We start from the raw sequence: 20,475 nt of genomic DNA, 5'->3' as shown, positions 1-20,475 counted from the left end.
ATGGGTGTATTTGCCGTCAGCCATCTCTCATGGAGGCTGTGAATTCCTGAAAAACCGACCCACCCCCCACCACCAGCGAAAACGAAATAAAACTGCAGGCGTCACGTGGCTAAAGTTTACCCAGATTAAAGAGGGAGATTGAATGTCGGGCACACACACGTGCCCATGGAGAGCATTTCGTGTGTGTGCCGTTGTGAAAGGGTCGTGCAGTGGTTTGCGCGTTGCGCTACGAACATGGCCACCAGAGATCAGTGGTGAATAATCCGAAGCAGTCCTGGGCCTCCCCGAGCTTGACTGCCTTAGATAAGTACCCTTGTGCACTCTGTAAACATCAGCACTGGGGAGACAAAGGTGACCGAGCGTGGTGTTGACCACCCGCCCCCCTCATGTGCCATGTTGGCCTGCATGGGTGCATGCTAACAGCACTTTCATAGTCTGCGAAAGCCTATACGGGGGATCTTTGCTTTTGTGTACTGATAACAATGCAACAGTGCACGCTGAGATATGCAATTGTACATGTTACTTTTGTTGGATTGGACGATAGTTACTTCTGTGCTGTATTCTCGACTATATTGTACAACAGCAGCTGTTCACTATTAAGTGACGTCACCACGGTGCTTGTGCCAGGCTAGGAGCACTTCATGAAGCCTTAACAGTGCTCACTGATGGTACTTGCCCCAACAGCCTGTTAGAGACTATGGAAGGGCGTGGGCGGGATCTCTTTTGCCTTTCTTTTTCGTGTTGGGAAGAGAGGCGCGGAACGGGCCGTTGAAGATGCACAGTTGCGCGAAATGCCGTTCGTATTCCCTAGACGGTGGGCCGGCTGGAAGTGCTTTTGCATTGCTGGGTCTAATACCAAGCGCGGTGGAATTTCCTGTCGCTGGGGGGGGGGGGGGCGGTGGTACCGTCGTGTTTCTGCACTTACAGTAGCCCGCGCGGCGGGTAATACACGCGCACGATACGCAGTCGATTTGCTACGCCTGGTTGAAAACTTCACGGGCTTAGCAGGCGAACTAATTGCGGTGATAGCGAGCGGCAAGTGTCAACGACTAGTCCTCGAAGGGTTAGCTGCATACACAGGTGGATTTGACGCGGCAAACCTTGTAGCTGTGGACAGGCATTGCTGACCACTGGACCGCATTACTCCTGTCGTTTACAATTTCGGCAAAAAGTTGCAGGAACAACGAAGTCGAGGCAAAACTTATTCATTCTCAGACACGGAGGGTAGTGCCCTTCTCCACTCATATCCCAGCTCCAGTTGTGGTCATTCCACATTCCCATGGTGCAAACCATGGTCTCCATTGGTTCAACCACGTTATTTTATTATCTGTATTATCATCCAAGGGAGATAATGTGCATGGACCAACCACTCACCGGGAATTTAAACGGCAACCCACGGCTTGTTATTAGGGCACTCTGCCACAGTGCAACGCAGGCAGATGAAAACCACAAATAGTTTCAGCCCTTTCTAAATCCACTACTGGATGAATACCTTTTCGGTCATTGGGCGTTGTTGAACGATTACTTCATGCTTATTGGTGGGTTAGTGAAGAGGGGGTGGGGTATTAACCGTGGCTCAGAATCAACCTCTGGTGGCCACACTGAAAGCACAGTGTGCTCGCCACTTAAATACTAACCACATAAAATAACATTAGACGAACAACACGCACAGCTGTGCTGCTCACAAACGGCAAGCAGGCACAAATCCCATCATCATGCCTTGCACACGTCATGTGACCGCCACATTTCATGCACAATGCTCTCCGCCTGCACTTATTTCACACTTGCGATGGGTTTTTCCACCATTTGCAGAAAGTGTTGAACTTGAAGAATGAGTTTTAATTTACTTTTATAATAAATAAAAAAACGTCTAAGTCAGATGCATGTGGTTGTTAGACTAAAGCGTTTAGTACAGTAATACCTTGATTTGCTTCTTACGGTTTTACATCGTTTTGCAAATTCGTCGTCGCTTTAATGCCACCACCGACAGCATCGTCCGTCCTTTCTCGTATCCGTCGCCTCTCAGCCTTCGTCTCCACCTTCCCTGTAAATTGTTTTGATTCACGTCATTTCCATATTAGTCTTTGCACATTTCAGGAACGCATCCCCAACATAAACCGGGGTATTTTCTCCACGTGGTCACGTGAATTTTTCTCCGGGTGTTCCAGTTTTTCCCACCACATTTTGAATCGTGCGTTTAGAGCATTTGCCTGCTTTACATTTCCACGTGATAGGCCGCTTAGTTATTATTTGTGGCCAGGTCGCTTCTGAAAAAGAGCCATATATCTCAAGTGATTAAAATAACATTAATTTATTTCTCTAGCAGCGAGCGTAGTGGTGGTGATGCTGTTGTGTTGCAGAATGCTTGGGCCAAGGCAACATGGGCCCCCTTGCAATAACAATCTTTTGTTTTGTTTAAAGCATGCACTGAGCTATTATGACAGCTACATTAATCTGCCACTGACTTGGCGGCGTGGCATTGCCCAACTTGGCAGCAATGGCCTGAGTTGTACACGCGCCCACGTAGCCGTCTTCCGCAGCGTACGTTCGCCGCTCTGCTGTTTATTACATGAAAAGGAATTTTTTTAGAGAACAATTAAACACTCGCCTTGTGTGACATCGGTTTCCTGGAATGATATGCAGGCAGTGTTTATTTGATTACAAATAAACTCGGCAGTTTATACGTCCGATCGTACAGCTGACTTGGGACATATTTTAAGTTGCTCCGCTTATTTTTTTCGTGCGTGGGGGGAAAAAATATTTATTATCATAACCATTAGTTCTTATGGTGGCTTATGTTACTGCTTCTGATATAGTGGGGTCATTGAAATGTATGTGATTATCGCTAAAGTGGCATGATCTGGGAAAACTCACAGCTATGTTTTCCGGTTTCGTTGGATCGAAACGTTGGCGACCCTGAACCAGAAGGTGGAAAAATCACAATCTCCATGCTGTGATCAAAGTTGACGTCGCACTTCGCTGTACTAATTTATTCGACCGCAGAAGGATGATGGAACTGATTTGACCTTTGATAATTGTTTGAACGGGAACACCTTTCCGATGGTGAGATGACCAGTTCTCACACAAACCATCTGGTCCAACAACACGGTTAAGCCCTGTACGGATGCGGCCGTGTAGTTGGCACACTGAGCTGGAAATCCCTCAGTGTGGTAGTTGAAATTAGCTTTTGGGGACCGCCTTGTATTTGCTGCATTTTATCAGTAGGCCGTGACGGGGTCTTCTCTTGTGAATCACGTGACAGGTTCATTAATGTCCTCTGGTGTACAGCAACCTGTTCACATCATTACAACGCTGTACAGAAATTACTGGGCTGCCTGTAGTAAGAATAGATCCGTTTACTGTGTTATTATAACTGGCTCAGCGGTGAACTGACTTAACATCTCTCTTCCGTGTTGAAGCAGCGCGTTCATGATTATCTTCTGGAAGACGGCTCTCCATTGTGTATACTAATCTCCAGATTATAACACGCACTTTTTTTAATTAACCCAGAGTTTTTTTCGTTTTTTACTTTTCCTGGAGCGTCTCATTATCCGGAGAATACGGTAAAAAAAACTGTAGGACGGGGAAGCAATGTGCCCAAATGTTTGACCAAAAAAAACACGAAGCAAGCCAACGTTCACGCAAGAACAAAACGTCTCGCGCAGAAAAACCTTTTCGAGCTGCGTTTCCTGGCAGGAAGGGAGAGGCACGTGCAAGGGTGAGGACGGAAGGAAGAGCAAGGCCAGTGCGCTTTATGCGGGGGGGCACATTTGGGGAATCGTGCTTCTACTGTTGTCGCCACTCCTTCCAAGTTGCACGGATGCCCTGGGGATCTGGCAGGAGGGGTTAAACGTCTCTTTATGCGTTTGTAGATGTACTTTCTGTGAGTTTCCCCCTCTAACGTACGTATGTGTGTATGTGTGATCATAGCCGTCTGTTTTGTGTCGTCAATGTTTATTAAATAGTTTATGGGTGGATGAAGATGAGGAGCGTGAGCTTAGTGGTTTGCACATCAAGCGTTTAACCCTTTCCCGTTTCAAGAAGTCTGCAAGTTGCAAGGTGGCTGTCCTATTCACCGCTGAATCTCGGAACGCGTAAGCGGTTCAGCGTTAATTTCAATTAGAGAGGCATAGTGCCACTGTTTTTAAAGACATTGTACTCATCGCAGAAAACTGTGGCGGCACGACCGCACTCTACGATAGCTGGATACAAACTCTGCCACATGGCCTTGTGGGAGCCTCGGTACCGATAAAGTTATTGTATTTTTTCTAAAAACTGATGACGTAGACGCACGTCATCGGATTGGGAAAGGGTTAACCTCTTGACAGATCCAGTTCCAGCCACGGCTAACATCAGTGGCGAGTGATATCGGAGACTTTGCTGGGGCCACACCCTAAACCGGCCATTGGTGACCAGTCAAACAACCCCCCCACATGACCTTTATCCTGCAATGGGTCAACAAAGGGATATACAAATGAATAACGGGATATTAAAAAAGTGTGCCTAAAAGAATCGGTATAAAGAGTTTTATTCTTAACTACAAAATGAGAATGTAGGCCATCGCTGTGGTGCAAATATTTGACCACTCTTGCTAATTTTGTCGCGGGCACTGTATTGTCCACTTTAGAGACAGTTTTTGATCCTCACTACTTCCTGATCACTTGGCCCCACCCAGTTGTCTTAATTACTACCGTTCATTCCCAGTGTGCATCATCCCTGAATGGTTGGTTAGATAGAGACCACTTTGTTGGGGGAGTATCATCACGGTCCATGGGTAGATAGTCCCGTAGGTGTCCACCGCACATTTCGTAACTTGTTTCCACTTTCCTCTGTCTAGTGCCAATATGCTAAAGTCGTGGCAACGTATTTCTTGCACCAATCTCTTGTATAATTGTCAAGCCACACTCTGTTAGGTCTTACTCTCTTTCCGGTGCCTTCCATCCTTCCAAACAACACACTTTTAATTTTCCTGTTGTCCATCCTATATATGCGTCCAAATATGTAGGGAGGAGTATTATGGCTCCTACTATTTCGGGGCAGCAGTGATGCAGTGGCTTTCATGCTGCGCGATGAAAAGTGACTGGAATTTCTGTAATCGAGTCACAGATCAACACGTCCCCATGTGCACTTGAGCACAGATACGCTGTGACTTGACTTTTATAAATAGCGCTGATCTGCTGCGTTGCGTCAGTCCTTACGCCCAGGCATTTTCCGCTTTTGTACTTTATATCTTGAGCCACTCGGAACCACATTCGTACCAACATGCCCTGTCGCCCCCTAGAGGGAGAGGTGTTGGATAGTTTACACCGTGGCCTCGTGTTGCGAAGATTAATCCAATGAGATGTTGAATAAAAAAAAATTGGTTTGGAATTTCAAAATACATTTATATCCCACTCACAATGATAGCGGGGATAGACTGGTGGCGCCGTGGTTAGCGCACTGCGCTATGAACCCGTTTACCCGAGTTCGAGGAGTGTGCTCACGTCCTGTGAAGAGGCGATACGGTGGCTAGGAGATGTTGACTCCCTCGCCTGGTATGGAGGAGGTCGTGAGTTCGATCTCGACCCTGACGCCTGCCGCTGTATATTTGGAGTTTTTTTGCATGTCTCTCCCCATGGTCATGTGGATTTTTTTCCAGGTCCTCCCGGTTTCCCTCCACAATTAGAAACATGAGTTTAGAGTATTTGGCTACGATAAATTTCCACGCGTTAAGCGACTTCGTTGAGCTATTGTTTGTGGCCAGGCTGCTCAGTGGGCCTTATCTGGTAACATAAAAAATAGTTAACTTTATCTTGACTTAAAGCTTTCGTGGCTGCAGGAATTCATATTCTTTGGGGCCTTTCGGTAAAGTCACGTAGATAGGTTCAAAGAAAATATCTACGTGACTTTACCGAAAGACCCAAAGAATATAGTTAACTTTTAGTTTAGTTTTTCGATTCCCAGCCACGGCGAACATCAGTTGTGAGTGATATCTGAACCGTTCCTTGGTACCTCAGGTATCTCAGCTTGGCAATTTTGACATCACACAAGGCACTCACAAATCTAGGCGCAGAGGTATTTTAAAGCAACCTCTGTTCCCAACACATCGTGTTCACGATGTACTGTGTACACGTATGACCTCAAGATGTAAAGAAGAGGGAAAGTACAGAATGCCATTTAATATTGGCAATTAGTTCGCCTGCCTGCGGCTCGTGATGTCGGTTTAGCTCCATAAAGGTGCTTGTCCCAGATGTAGGCAAACAAGCCTACGCAAGCACGTTTGTTCCTCGTGTGAATAAATGTTCCACGGGTGCGCGAGGAGTGTTTACAGCCTGTGAAGTGTGCGTGCCCAAGGCACTGCAGTGGCCTTGGGATTAAGAAAAAATACAGCATTTGTGAGCATCAGTGGCTTGTAAATCCCATTTTAAATGATAATGATCATTTTAATAATCGTATCTTTTCTATACACTGCTAGACGAAGATCTGTACGCGCACCGATGCTATTGCTGTGATGTATCTCATTCCTCTGGATGAGCTAGTCTCCAGGCTGCTTCTGTTGTGGTGCTCCTCCTTGGGTGTGTTCTCTCCTTCGACTGCCATTACATCCCCAGTCTCATCCTTCCCTGCTCACAATGTGTCAGTCAGTGGGATGCCTGCTTTGCATTTGTTATTCGGATTCATGAGCTCCCCTTGTCAAGCTGCGTAATTCCGACCATCCGTCTGTCGGTGCTTCTTTGCCCATTTTCTGAGCCGTTCCATTTTCTTTGTCGGTGTGTCCAAGTTTCTGATACATACGCCGTAGCTTGCATCAGGGATCGATCAAAGCCACCCGAATCAAAGCCACTTGCACAGCCTGGAGTGAGTTTTTACTTGGGCAACATCGGAGTAAGACTTTAGGCGTAGTGGGCACTTGTAGGTTCTTGACGTGGACTTCACAGCGAGCATAAACCATCACGTGAACTCCGGTCATCATCTTCGCAGCGGTGGCTTTTGGCTAGCCATCGAACAAAGACGGTCACCACATCGCGTGCTTTCAGATGTGCATTTCACACGTAGGCTTTCGTGATTGTAGAAATCGTGGGTTTACTATCCAACACACCAGTGTGCTCAAATAGTAACGAATTGGCATGTTTTGTTTACGTGACAAACCTTATTGGCTGTGCCGGGTGGTGGCGGGTTTAATAAAACATTTATATTTACACAATCTAACCCAAAAACCTCCGTTTCAAATGTGCTTCTGGGCCTGTCTGGAATGCTCTTCCTTGAAATATTAGGGAGCCACTGGAGCTCTGAACTTTTCAATCAAGATTGAATACTCCGTTCTTTAGAACTGCTTTTGTGTTTGGTTTGTTTTCCTTCCTCCGTACCTATGATCAGCGCGGTTGGCTACGTACAGTGCGAAAGATGTTCAACATATATATACGTGCATACAACGAGCTGTGCACTTTGGCAACGACTGCCAGGAAATGCCAAGAGTGCGGCGATGGAAGTCAGTATGCCCACTCGGTGCTGATCGGCTGCCAAGCCACTAGACCATTTAATGTTGAGAACTGCGAGAGGTAATTTGTCCAGACTTTTGTTTATTCGTAAATCCGCAATAAAGCCCTGTTTTTCATCACACTCCAACGGTCCTATTTTGCTTTCAGGATTTTTCACGGCGTTAAACATTTTTTTTTCATAATTTGCAGAAACTGGTGTAGCACATTTATAGCAGCTGAAGTCGTAATTGTAAAGAAACCAGCCCATCTGCTGTTTCTAAATGGATCGCTACGTCGCATTGCCGTGCGAGATGGCGATGGTTTTGTGGGGGGATGTGGAGGCATTTATCCAGCAGTGGATTAATGAGGTTGATCTGTTGGAATGGGCGCTCGCAAGCAATTCACCTTCCATGTATTCGCCTCTGCCGTGTGCAGGCTGAAGCCCCTGGATATTGAGTTCATGAAGCGACTGCATGACAAGGTGAACATCATCCCGCTCATCGCCAAGGCGGACTCGCTCACAACCGAGGAGTGCCAGCAGTTCAAGAAGACGGTGAGGATTGGCCGTCAGGCACGGGGCACCGCCGAGACATTTTGGTTCGAATTCCGGCTCTCGGCCACCCACGGAAGCTTTCTTTGACATCACAATGTGTAACCCCCAGCACGGATGCGGAGTGTGTATATTTACGTATGTTGAACTTCTTTTGCACCGTACATAGCCAACCGTGCTAATCGGAGATGTCTTTGGGGTTTATCGCTGATATTGGGATTAATCAGGAAAATTTGAAAAATCTGGCCTCTATGATGTTTTGCACGGTGCAATAAAATGGTTAATTTCGGATGGATCTAGAAAGCCTGAAGTAATGTAACTAATATGACATCAACTCCGTGCTGTACCTGCCAGTATGGTGCCACACTTGGCATCAAGTAATATCAACTCTGCTTCATGGAAAAGTTCCAAAATCGCTCTTTAAAAATTTTCCGAACGTGTTTAAATCAGAAACTGATGACTCGTGTTTGTTTCCAGTTATTTTTCTGCGGCCGCCGCCAGCTTTGTTCCGAATGTCTCGATCGTCATGCCTTGCCTGGCGCACCAGACATTTACGATAGTAAAAAAAAATTAAACTACACAGGGCTGTATTTGCCATACAAATATGCACTTGAGGTTCACATTTAAACAAGTGTGTGGAAGGCACTCGCCTCGTATGTACAGCTCTGAGCCGGTGGTGTAAATTCCACATTTCTCTGACAGGGTCAAGTCATTATAACACGTGGGCTTTCGCGACCAATATCCATAGTAGAGGTTTTTTGGGTTAAATCTTACCCAAAAAACTTCTACTATCAAGTCATTATTTTGGTCATCTGTTGTCTTCCTGCTAGTTGCTATTAAAACTAAAACTTGTTTTAATAGGAAGTGTCACACTGTGTCATATTTTAACAAATGAATGCCCTACATTTTGTGAAAGAAAATCAGATTTAGGAAGATGTGTGAAGAATCTGATATGATGTTAATCGTACTCTCGTTATGCTGGGGGGTGTTTGTTTTTATTTTTGTTTGCAGATCATGAAAGAAATTGTGGAACACAAAATCAAAATCTACGAGTTTCCCGATGTGGAAGATGACGACGAGAAGCTGGCCAAGAAAGTGAAGGTATTTATCCACGCTTGTCGCTTTTTAACCTCGTGTTTGAGTCGTCGTTTAATAAGCAGGTGAGAGAGGGGGCCTGTGGCAGATCCAGGGTCGGGGGGGGGTGGCGATGGGGAGATTACCCCCACCATTGAGACCCTGGAAATTGGTATTTTATTCACAATCACCAGAGAAGATCATTCAATGTTGCATGTAATGAAATTGTTTGAAATTCGGAGACTGCACCCCACCCCTCCACCCTCCCCCTACCTATATCCACCTCTTGAGAGAGGGCATGTGGTGTGGGTAGCGGTAGTGTAGCGTTTAGCACGCCGTGCTACAACCCCGCCGACCTGAGTCCCGCTCACTGGGGAGACAAAGGCGGCCGGGCGTGATGTTGGCCATTCATCCCCTAGTGCGCCGTGCCGGCTTTTATAGGTGCTCGCTAACAGCACTTTCCCCATCAGTCTGTGAAGGCTATACGGGAGATATTTCCCTTTGTCTCTCGCCAAGCCAATCATCGTTCATTTCCCACAAAGTGGTGGCAATTGTATTGAACCAACAGGGATGAGTCACACGGTCTCTCGCCACAGCGTCGCCCGGCCGGACGAGGCAGCCGGAGTAATTTTCACGAACAGTATTATCGCCCGTTGCTCGATTCCTAAATAATATATGCGCACACTTATTTTTCCTTCCTTGTCCGACCTGCTAAATGTTTAACACTCGGGTGCACTAATCATCAACCAGTACATCAGTGCTGCATGAGATACTTATTTTTTTCAAGGATAAAAAACTTAACGCACCCTTAATTCCTTGAAAGTGTTGAATATTTTAACGCACCGCCGACGGGGTGGAGCGTTCGCCGCCCCGGGCCGTTGCGTGCTCGCCCCCCCAACCTTTACGCAGACGCCGCTCGCCCCCGTCCACGCGATCACTGAGTTTGTGACCCCACACCTTTCCCGTTCCATCCCCACGGTCACAGCCAGTATGCAAATGATATGTGAATGAGGCTGCATGGCCTTGGCCCCTACTTTGTTCTCTGCCCATGCCCATCCTGCCACCCTAATGCCCATGACTACTTTCCCAAACCGGCTGTGGCCTGGCGTTTAGAAGGAAGAAATATAGGCGAGCTTCGGGAGGTGGTGGTCTAAGTATGTACGTATTTATGTTGAGCTTCGTCCGCACCGTACGTAGCCAACCGTGCTTATCGGGGGTGCGGGTGGGAAGGGCAACAAACTAAACGCAAACAGCAGCTCTAAAGAAATACAAGTGGGTTGTTTTAGAAACTTTGTCTTAAATAAAGTTTCGTGGAAGGAGAAAGGTTGCAGTGGTTCGCACTTTGCCCTTTGAACCCGGCAACCAAAGTAAAATTTCCAGCCATGGCTAACATTGCTCGCTCATGATATGAGGCGAAACGAACCGGTCTTGGCCACTCTATTCACCAACCCACACCGGCTAGCCTGGTGAAACACGGTAAAACACACCCCCAGGATGGACACAGCATAAGGGATGCCTTAATCGAGCAGTGGATTGAAAAAGGGCTTGTGTTAAGGGAAGATTGTTATCGACATTGTAGAGAGATAAGCAACACGGTTTGTCATTTAAGATAAGTGAGGTCACAGCATGAACGTCTTGTTATCGTTGACACCGTGATGTTAGGATTGGTTCCCGGATCGGCCCTGGTACAAGTGGGGTTAACTCATTGTACCAGGGCACATTTATTAACTCTTTAACAAATGTGCCTTCCGCGTACTCTTGGCCCGCTTGCACAGTTGTACACTCTCATAAGAGGCCGCCGCAGGGACGAACAGAACCCGACGTGATCCCGGCACGCCCCAGAGCGGTCGGAGGCAAAGCTCGCTTATGCAATTTAACCGACGCCCCTGTCGATTACGGCAGGACAACATCCCGCTGGCGGTGGTGGGGAGCAACACGGTGCTGGAGGTGAACGGGAAGCGCGTGCGGGGCCGCCAGTACCCGTGGGGCGTCGTGGAAGGTACGGTGTGTGGGGATGCGCGCGTGCGTGCGTACACGGGAACGCGTGCGTGCGTGTGTGGGCGTGTCGGCAGAGCATCAAACATGCACGTCGGTCGTGACCCCTGGATTTGTGCGACGGTTGCCAGAGTTACAGCTGCGCCGAATTGCGAAAAATATAACCTCCGATGGGGGGGGGGGGGGTGGGGGGATAAAAATAAGAATGGGCTTCACCCTTTCTGGGAATAAAACAGGTGCTAAGATATATAGATACCGATTACAGAGATAATAAAAAAACAACAACCTCTGTTTGCCAGTGCAGTGGCGAGTGTGCAGGCAGTGCAACCACACCAGGAAGCACTGGCCGGGGAGGCACAACTGCTGGAGCCACCAAGATGGGGAATTGTGCGGGGGGGGGGAGGGTGGGCGGTGGGGTGTGGGGACATTTTATTTCGTACACCAGAGGTCCATGCCGACCTCGCTCTACGCCACCGAACCGGTTTGTGCGCAGTGACCGACGTTGACCAATTGGGGGATTAGTCTCTCGGGTCGGTCGGCGGTCAGCAGTGTCGCCAATAAAGGTGCAGTCTTGGACATTGCCCTAAACCTCGCCATGAACCCATAATGTACTCATCGTGAAGCTGGCCAGGATTGTGTATATGCCGTTCTCTGCTGTGCCTTTATTCCTGAACAGTGGAGAGTGCGGATCATTGCGACTTCACACTCCTGCGCAACATGCTGATTAGGTAAGTCTTGGCGATGCAGTGTAGATATTACCCTTGTGTTTAATAAACAAATCTAGATTATTGTTCTCTCTTACAGGAGGGTCCTGCACTGAAATATATTTGGCTTTCATTATAAGGAGCGCATTGCGTGTAGCAGGAAGCTATGGTTCCTATAGAAAACCAGAATATGTATTTATGCTGGAGGAATCCGATGAGCTATAAAGCTCTTTTTCATCTCCATTGGCGGCAATGAGCCAGTGATGGAATTTCCACGTTCCCATGGCAGAGGCCAATTTCTCCAAAGTTAAACCACTGCAAAATGTTAATCGCGTGACAATCACCGCCTAACGCTTGCCGAGGTTTAGGCTCGCAACGATAAGAATCTCTCACCATGATGAACCGAGACGATGTCGCGTGGTGTATTTTGTCTTGTTTGCAATGACTTGTGTTGCATTTGTATTACGTCCTCTCGTTTATACTGTTTGCGTAATTGTGTATAGTCTTAAATTTGGAGCTTTCGTGACTGCAGGAATTACTCTTTGGTTCTTTCGGTAAAGTCACGTATAAAGATAAAATAATAATTATTTAATTTATTATTTTATCTTTATACGTGACTTTACCGAAAGAATCAAAGAGTGTGTATAGTCTGTTCTGAGTGACGTTGAGCGTGACGCTTGTTCGCTGTGGCGGCTGCCGGTTTGTCGCGCCTCATTGTTTGCCATCCCACACCCGACCGCGTCCCTGCCACTAGGACGCACATGCAGGACCTCAAGGACGTGACCAACAACGTCCACTACGAGAACTTCCGCAGCCGCAAGTTGGCCGCGCTCGCCTGCAACGGCGTCGACAACAACCGCTCCAAGGGGCAGCTCAGCAAGTGGGTGCTCTCGCGTCGCGTTGCCGGCCCCTGCCCCTCCGTGTTGCCCTGCTTACTCAGTGTCTCTCTTCGCCCACCGCCAACTCACTCTCACTCGCCCTCGTCTCACCCAACTGCTGCACCACCGCTCCGCCCAAATTGCTCAACAGCCTCACAACGACCTGCCGATCATCCTCGCCTTCACCTTCGATGTCGTCACCTTCACTACCCATTCCCTCGCCTCATCTGCTGTTTCATCCCACCTGTCCTTTGGTCTTACCTACCCTCCAAGGCTCACCTGACCCGCTTCAGATAGTCACCTGCTACAGTCTTACGACATCTTTACAATTATTTTAAATGCGGCGATCTGCGCGATGCATTTGTTGACGGTTATTTTCTCTCTCAGTGGCCGCATGTTGTTCCGACAAGAGTCACAAGAGTATTTAATGCACGGCATGCTGCTATACCTTGCTGAAAAATAACCCCCCCTCCCCTCCCATTGACAAGCAGCAGCGTTTTAATGTGCATTGAATAATATAATCGTTGATTGAATCGTGTGTTTAACAATGGGGTCATTCCATACCGGATCAGTCCAGTAGATATTTGACCAAACCTGATTTCGAATAATTATTTCCAGAAGACAATGTCTCATCTGTTCCAGAGCTATGGCGGTGAGATGTTATAACTACCTCGCCTGGTATGCAGGAGGTCGTGGGTTCGATCCCGACCCAACTCCATTATATTTGGAGTTTGCATGTTCTCCTCATGGTCGTGTTAATTTTTCTCCGGGTCCTCCGGTTTTTCTCTCTACATTTAGAAACATGCTATCTAAAGAGCTGGTAAAATAAAAATATATATAGTTTTATGAGAGGGCCCGCGCACAGCTGACGATTTAAACACAATTGCTGAGCTGTGCAAGGGACCTCTGGCCCACACGTGGTCATCATTGGGTCTGCCCTGCGTTGATACGATGGGCATGACGTGGTGGTGATGATGACGATGAGCGAGCAATACCGATCAAACGTCGCGTAAAATGCCACCATAATCTTTGCTTGATTTCGCCATGGAATTAACCCGACGGGGTGATGTTTCCGACGGCTTTGAGAATGCAGAACGTGCAAGCAGCGCTGTTTGCCACGAACAGCCGAACGTCGCAACAACTAACCTAGCTCGTTTCGTATAACGGCGCGTGGGTTATTAATGTGACTTGTGTGTTTGGAGTTTAACCACAACAAGCATTGTGTGTCACCTTTTGTGTTTTATAGAGGGGAAGGCATTGCAGGAATGTAAGTGTGAAATGTATTTTTTTTTTAATGCCACTGACACCGTTTAACACTGGATTTCTTACAAATTAACCTTCTTGGGAAACCACAAGGAATCATTATCTCTCCTAATGTGTGGTACCTTTCAAGAGTTATGGTAATGACAGGCTAAACGTGTTGCCGACGTTTGGAACAAAAACTAAACGCACGATCTCCCCTTTTGGCTGTGCAAGACCGTACGAGCAAGTGCTGGCAGAGAGTATCTCAGGCTGCTGGCATGGCATAAAAGAGAAATACTCTAGCCAGCACTATGCCCAGTCACTCACGTCTTGACTCCGCCTTTTTGCCGATGTCTACAGACCCTACCGGGTACTCGTTTAAGGCTGAGTTTACCCAAAGGAAGCCCTGGCCAGGTTCAGTTACCACTTGCCAGCGATGTGCCAGAGCAGCGCCCAAGGGCCATGGCGCTGGCACCCTGTGTCTTTCGTGATTACCGTAATTTTGAAAGGTCACTCCAGGAACTGCATGTGATGTTAAAACTTCACCTAACATTACCACGACTAACATTAACCCCTGGGAGGACTCGGGTCACGGTTTTAGCGCTCGGAGACTCAAACAGATGTAGCCAAGTGCATCTCGGTTTAAAGCAGGCTTTGGTGTTCTTTACAAATGGGCACTGGGGAAAACCAGACGAATAAGGTCCCAGTTAATGTGAAGTCGAATGGAACATTTTTCCAACACAGAAACATGAAACATTAAGTCAATTAATTTGTCCTTTGAAAACGTGACACATTTTTTACTGTTTGGCCGTGTCGGGTGGTGGAGGGTTACAACACATTTATAAATAACGCGATCTGACCCAAAAACCTATATTATGAATTTTCCCAGCTGTTGTACATGGATCCTGAAAGCCAGAAGTGGATTGAGAATGCCTCATAACGATGGAGAAGTTGCGTCCCAATTAGCTGAATGAACGAGGCAGGGGGTGGTGGTCATAAAAATAAAGTTTAATGAGACTGTGTGAAGTTTGTGCACGTCTTAAACAATAATGAAGAGCCAAAGACCTCAGCTCCCCATTCCCTGTTAGTCAGAGGTTTGAATATACTTCACCATGCCGGTTTGGTGTAGAGCATGGGGGGAGGCCCAGGACAAGTTCATATATCACTCGCCACTGATGTTAACCATGGCCGGGAATTGGAACTTACCTCGCCGGAGTCGTACCGCAATGCGCTAACTGCCGTGCCACCGCTCCACCGCCCTTGTTCTATTAATTGCACCAAATCGCCGCACATTGATATTATCGTTGACTCTACTGAAAAGCAAAATTGAAAAAACTAATTGAGAACTCATTTCTTTATAACTGCATTTTATGTTTAATTTGTTGTCTTCCCCCCGCACCTCCAAGTAGCACAGTTGGCTACGTACAGTGCGAAAGAAATTAAAGATACATGAATATATGCAAAATAAATGGGTTCACATTTGACCGTCGCGCTTTTAAACGTTCCATGGCGGGAACGTTTTCACCGCTTCCTCTTGTGTACAGTCCCTGGGGTTTTTCTCTTCCAGTGTGATTTCCTGGACTGGTAATCAATGATTTTGTCCTCCTGAAGGACTCAAATGTTTTTTTCTTATTCCGTCTTTCTCTCCACCTCGTGAGACTTCACTACGACGGCTGCAATCAAAGACGACGTGCTTTGTTTGATTGCACCTACTCTTGTGTGCCGCCACCACTTTTGTGGCTTTGAGTGTGTGTTGCCTGTGTGCGGCTGGCTTGGAGTGTGCTTGGCGGTGTGTGTGTGTGGAGGGGGTGGCGGTTAGCGCGCTGCGCTATGAACTCTGCGACCCAAGTTCAATTCCCGCTCAACAAACAATAAGAGTGGCGAATATGTGAACCCGTCCTGGGCCCTCCCCCCAGGTTGGCACGGCCTCAAATGAGTACCTGGTGCGGTGTGTAAATACTGCCACGAGGGAGACAAAGGCGGTCGGGCGTTGTACTGGGCACCCACCCCCTCGTGTGCCGTGCCGGCCTTTATCGGTGCTCGCTAACAACTCTTTCCCCAACAGTCTGTGAAGGCTATACGGGACATATTTCCCTTTGTCTTTGTTTGTGTTAGGATTCAAGTGTATGTGATCATGTTCATTTGCTTTCAAATGTCGATCACATTCGACTGTATAAATAACCCCGATCAACAACAATCGAACCTGCAATATATATAAAATGTCGTGCAAATTCTATTAAATAAATCTAATTAAATAGGCAAGGGTCCCTTGTCTTATGGACATTGGGCAGTTCACCAGCATTGGTTCTCGCAGTCCTGACTGCTGATGAGACACTGAGTATGGAAACTTGCCCAGAGCTTGCTTGTATTGAACCAATGCTGCTGATACGATGCTCTCCACGAAGGCCGTGCGGCCGAAGAGTTTTGTAAAAAATGCTCGTGTGTGTTTTTTTATGCGGGAAGACACGGGAAGGAGTTATTATTTATGTTGCTGTCAACATTCTGATCGACGACGCTTCGTGATTAATTTGTGTACTCGGTTAAGATTAATAATCGATTATTAAATAGCCAATTAATCATCAGCCACTTCAAAACTGGTGCACTCTGAGCAACAGGCCTCCAAAACGCGGGAAGCAAATATCCCCTTACGTAGAATGAGTTCTGGGCTGTCCAACGAGAAGTAAAAAAATGTCTTAACAACAACAACAAATAGTTAAAGTTACAGTTGGACACACGCTCATATTGTACCTGCCGTGTTACTCCCATACCTTCCAAGACACTGTGATTGCAGTGAGATCACTCGCGTCCAGATACGTCTTTTGTCATCTCTAACGAAGCTTCCAACCAATGTGGAACGGCCCTCCACGCGGCCTCAGTGCATGTCTGTAACATGAGACCCGCTCGTTTTTTTGGGCTGTCTGCCTTTAAGGGCCAGTCTTGTCCATTTGGAAACCACCCCCATGGCTACAGCTAGTGGTGGCCAGAGTGCCTGCTGGTGTACGAGCGTTTGTACACGTGTGTGTACGTGTGTGTGTGTACGTGTGTGTGTGTGTGTACGTGTGTGTGTGTGGGGAGCGGCAGTGTAGCAGTTAGCGCGCTGCGCTACAAACCCGAAGACCCGAGTTCGATTCCTGCTCACGGTCAACACCCAGTGATGAATATCTGAACCTCCCCTAGGTCGACTCTGGCCTCAATTAACTACCTGGTGTGATGTGTAAACATCGGCACTAGAGAGAAAAAAGGCAGTCGGGCGTGGTGCTGGCCACCCGCCTCCTTCGTGTGCCTTCATAGATCGCTAAGAGCACTTGCCCCAACAGTCTGTTAAAAGCTATAGTGGGGGGGGGTCTTAGTCTTTGTGTGAGGGTGACATGCGCAGATCGTGCACCCTTGCGCCGCGTACGTTATCGCTGGACCTCTCTGGGCGCTTGCAGGAGCCCCATGGCCCAGATGGAGGAGGAGAAGCACGAACACAAACTCCGGATGCATAAGATGGAGAAGGAAATGGAGCAGGTGTTCCTCATGAAGGTCAAGGAGAAGCAGCAGAAGCTCATGGACTCGGAGCAGGAGGTAACACACCGGATAATGGCACTTGTTGTATCCGTGTGTGCGTGTGCGCGTGTGTGCGCGCTTGTGTTGGTACGTGTGCACACTCGAAATGAAGGACGTGGGCAGGTGCTCCAAATCGAGGGCAGACACATTTATTGTGGTTAATAGCAATCTTGTGAAGAACAGCACCATCACTCTGTAAAATGCACCAGCACGTGTCAAACACAGCAATTCCTCCGAGTCGCCATTAACCACGTGGCTGGTGTCCAAGTCCGATTAATCATTAACCCTGCCAGCCACCTACAGGCCCAACTCAGTCATCACATGCTGCTGTACACACATCAGAGGTCGCAAACGGGTTTTGATTCCGTACCCGTACCTGGCCGCACCAGGGTCGCAAACGGGTACCTTACCCGATACCCAGCTACCCGGCCGGGCACGGGTATCGGGTACCCGATTGCGACCTCTGACACACATGCATTGATGCACTGCACAGCACATCAGGAATTTCCCAGAACCACACTTTACTCCCTTGCTGTACAAGGACATAATTAAAAGAGTGGTCCCTTCCTAATGTGCCATATACGTATTATTGAGTGAGTGTATGTAAACGCCTGTACAATCTGTCCTATAACGCGGCGTTTTGGAAAAATGGCGTTATAATAAATAATATATGTAGGGTAATGTAGTCCGCGATAACACGTGAGATGCGTAGCGCAGGCTGAACAAAGGCCGAGGCGCCGTGGGTAGCATCTAGAAGCATCCAGCAGCATCCCAATTCCTTGTGCGATGCTACACCGAGGCAGACGTACGACCGCTTGGTCACTCAAACGCGTTCCACCCATTTCGCATCTGCGTTAGAAAAAAAATGTTCCCTAATATATTCATCCAATTCGCGTTATGAAAACACGCGTTGTAGGAGAACAGAGACTGTATGTACGTCGAACTTCTTTCACACCTTACGTAGCCAAGCGCCTGTGTATACATTGTGGGGGAGTGGCAGTGTCGTTGGTTCACGCAATGCACTACGAGTTTGATTCCCGTTCACGACCCGTAACAGTGACGAATTTTTGGAACAAGCACTGCTGGGCCTCCCCCCAATTCCCACTCGGCCTTACCGATGTACCTGCTGCAATGTGTAAACATTGGCACTACGGAGGCGAAGGCAGCCGACAGTGGTGCTGGCCTTGCTCAAAGAGTCTGTTGAAAGGCTGTACGGTGTTCTTCGTCTTTGTGTGTATGAAGGGAGCTTTTGGCGGCATAACGCACCGGTCCTCATAAAACCATTCAAAAAATCCAAATTTGAACTGACATTCATCTTTTCACTGCTTCGACATCACGAGAACTGATTTTGACGCACCGCCACCACCCCGCAAGATTTTCTGACTGGGTTCGAAAGATGTCCGTCGCTGTGTATCTCGTCTGCAGGCGTGTTTACGTATGTGGGTAAGCACAATTACAGAAAAAAGCTCAACATCCTTCACTCGCGGCGTGTCTCGAACGTGAGAATTTCTAAGAGGGTAACATTTCGGCCTTTGTTCAGAGTTGAGCGAAATGAGCGATTGGGGTGAGCAGAGCATGACAGACTCACGGCTGGAGAGATGGCCTTGTATATTGCAATCCCTTGCAAGCTGAAGTTGACAAACGAACGCGTTTAGAATCGATACAGAATATGAACACAGGCGCGCGCGTGCGTCTTTGTTTGATCTCTCTCCTTGATTTGTCGATGTACTTTTCACGGTGGCTTTGTGTTTTGCATTGAGCGATCAATTAGTGACGATTCTTATCCACTGTGCCCCACGCATGCGTGAACCACAGCTGCAGCGCCGGCACGAGCAGATGAAACGCAACCTGGAGGCGCAACATCGCGAGATGGAGGAGCGGCGGCGCCAGTTTGAGGACGAGAAGAGCACCTGGGAGGCACAGATCCTCGCCCTGGAGCAGCAGAGAGTTGACACTAAGTGAGCGCACACTCTGACACACACACACGTATCAGCCAACACACACACACACACGTGTCAGCCAGCACGCACACACATACATACCTATCAGCACTCTCTCTCACACACACACACACACGTATCAGCCAACATACGCACACACACACGTATCAGCCAACACACACACGCGTATCGGCCAACACACACACACGTTTAAGCACGCTCGTACACATATACCAGCACACTTGAACACATACCAAAGACAAAGATCCCCCATCTAGCCTTAATGGGCTGTTTGGGCAAGTGCTGTTAGCGATCACCGATGAAGGTCGGCACAGCACACAAAGTGGGTGGGTGAGTGGCCAGCACCACGCCCGGCCGCCTTTGTCTTCCCAGTGGCGATGTTTGCACACCGTGCCAGGTACTCATTTGAGGCTGAGTCGACCTCGGGGAGGCCCGGGACCGTTTCAGATAATTGTCACTGGTGTTGGAGAGACCAGCACACACACGTATCAGCAAGCTCACACTCACGTACTAACACTCGCATGCACATGTACCAGCACACTCGCACACGAATGCCAGCACGCTGACACACACGTGCACATGCTCACACTTGTGCACACGCGCACCTGCATGCACACACACATTCACACATGCATCAGCACACTTTTACTTACATTGTGTAAATATAAATGCGTCGTTAAACCCGTTGGTAAGGTTTGTCACGTAAACAACAAATGCCAATTAGTGACGAGTTTAGTACACCGGTGTGTTTGAGAGTAAACCCATTTCCAAATCGAGTACGAAGTTTTGCCGGTAATTGCAACCAGCCTCATCAGGCCACAGACAGAATTGTGTTTTGGTCTTAAATGGCGGGATCAATGTGATGTCGCCACTTGTGAGCCAATTAGGTGCACGAAGACCAGGCGGGGCGGGTGGTTAATGTAGCCATATAAATGACAATGGATATCTATTATTGGTTGGGTTATTCATGGTTACTCAACATAATGTACAATTATGTATGTACATTCTGCTGTTTTTGGGCCCCCAAAAATCGCAATACCTGTTAGTGGCTGCTCACAGTTAACC

The 20,475-nt window shown here is 47.8% G+C and overlaps 1 protein-coding gene across 2 annotated transcripts in view; it reads left to right on the top strand.

The window, feature by feature from the left end:
* The window catches only part of LOC133355832 (septin-7-like), a 32,427-nt gene that overhangs the window by 10,579 nt on the left and 1,373 nt on the right, over window positions 1-20,475 (top strand). The window contains exons 3-10 of one of the 2 annotated variants that reach the window (XM_061573230.1): window positions 7,893-8,010; window positions 9,019-9,108; window positions 10,984-11,080; window positions 11,753-11,804; window positions 12,535-12,660; window positions 13,905-13,925; window positions 17,332-17,467; window positions 19,265-19,407. In XM_061573230.1, coding sequence (XP_061429214.1) covers window positions 7,893-8,010; window positions 9,019-9,108; window positions 10,984-11,080; window positions 11,753-11,804; window positions 12,535-12,660; window positions 13,905-13,925; window positions 17,332-17,467; window positions 19,265-19,407 — 783 coding nt within the window. The remainder of the gene's footprint in view (window positions 1-7,892; window positions 8,011-9,018; window positions 9,109-10,983; window positions 11,081-11,752; window positions 11,805-12,534; window positions 12,661-13,904; window positions 13,926-17,331; window positions 17,468-19,264; window positions 19,408-20,475) is intronic. The other variant, XM_061573231.1, reaches the window with a different exon arrangement.

Source organism: Lethenteron reissneri, chromosome 52 (genome assembly GCF_015708825.2).
Source record: "Lethenteron reissneri isolate LAM-NWPU_2019-01 chromosome 52, ASM1570882v1, whole genome shotgun sequence".
NCBI classification, from domain to species: domain Eukaryota; kingdom Metazoa; phylum Chordata; class Hyperoartia; order Petromyzontiformes; family Petromyzontidae; genus Lethenteron; species Lethenteron reissneri.
The sequence above is the reverse complement of the archived record's forward strand: the minus strand, read 5'-3'. Positions and strand labels throughout refer to the sequence as shown.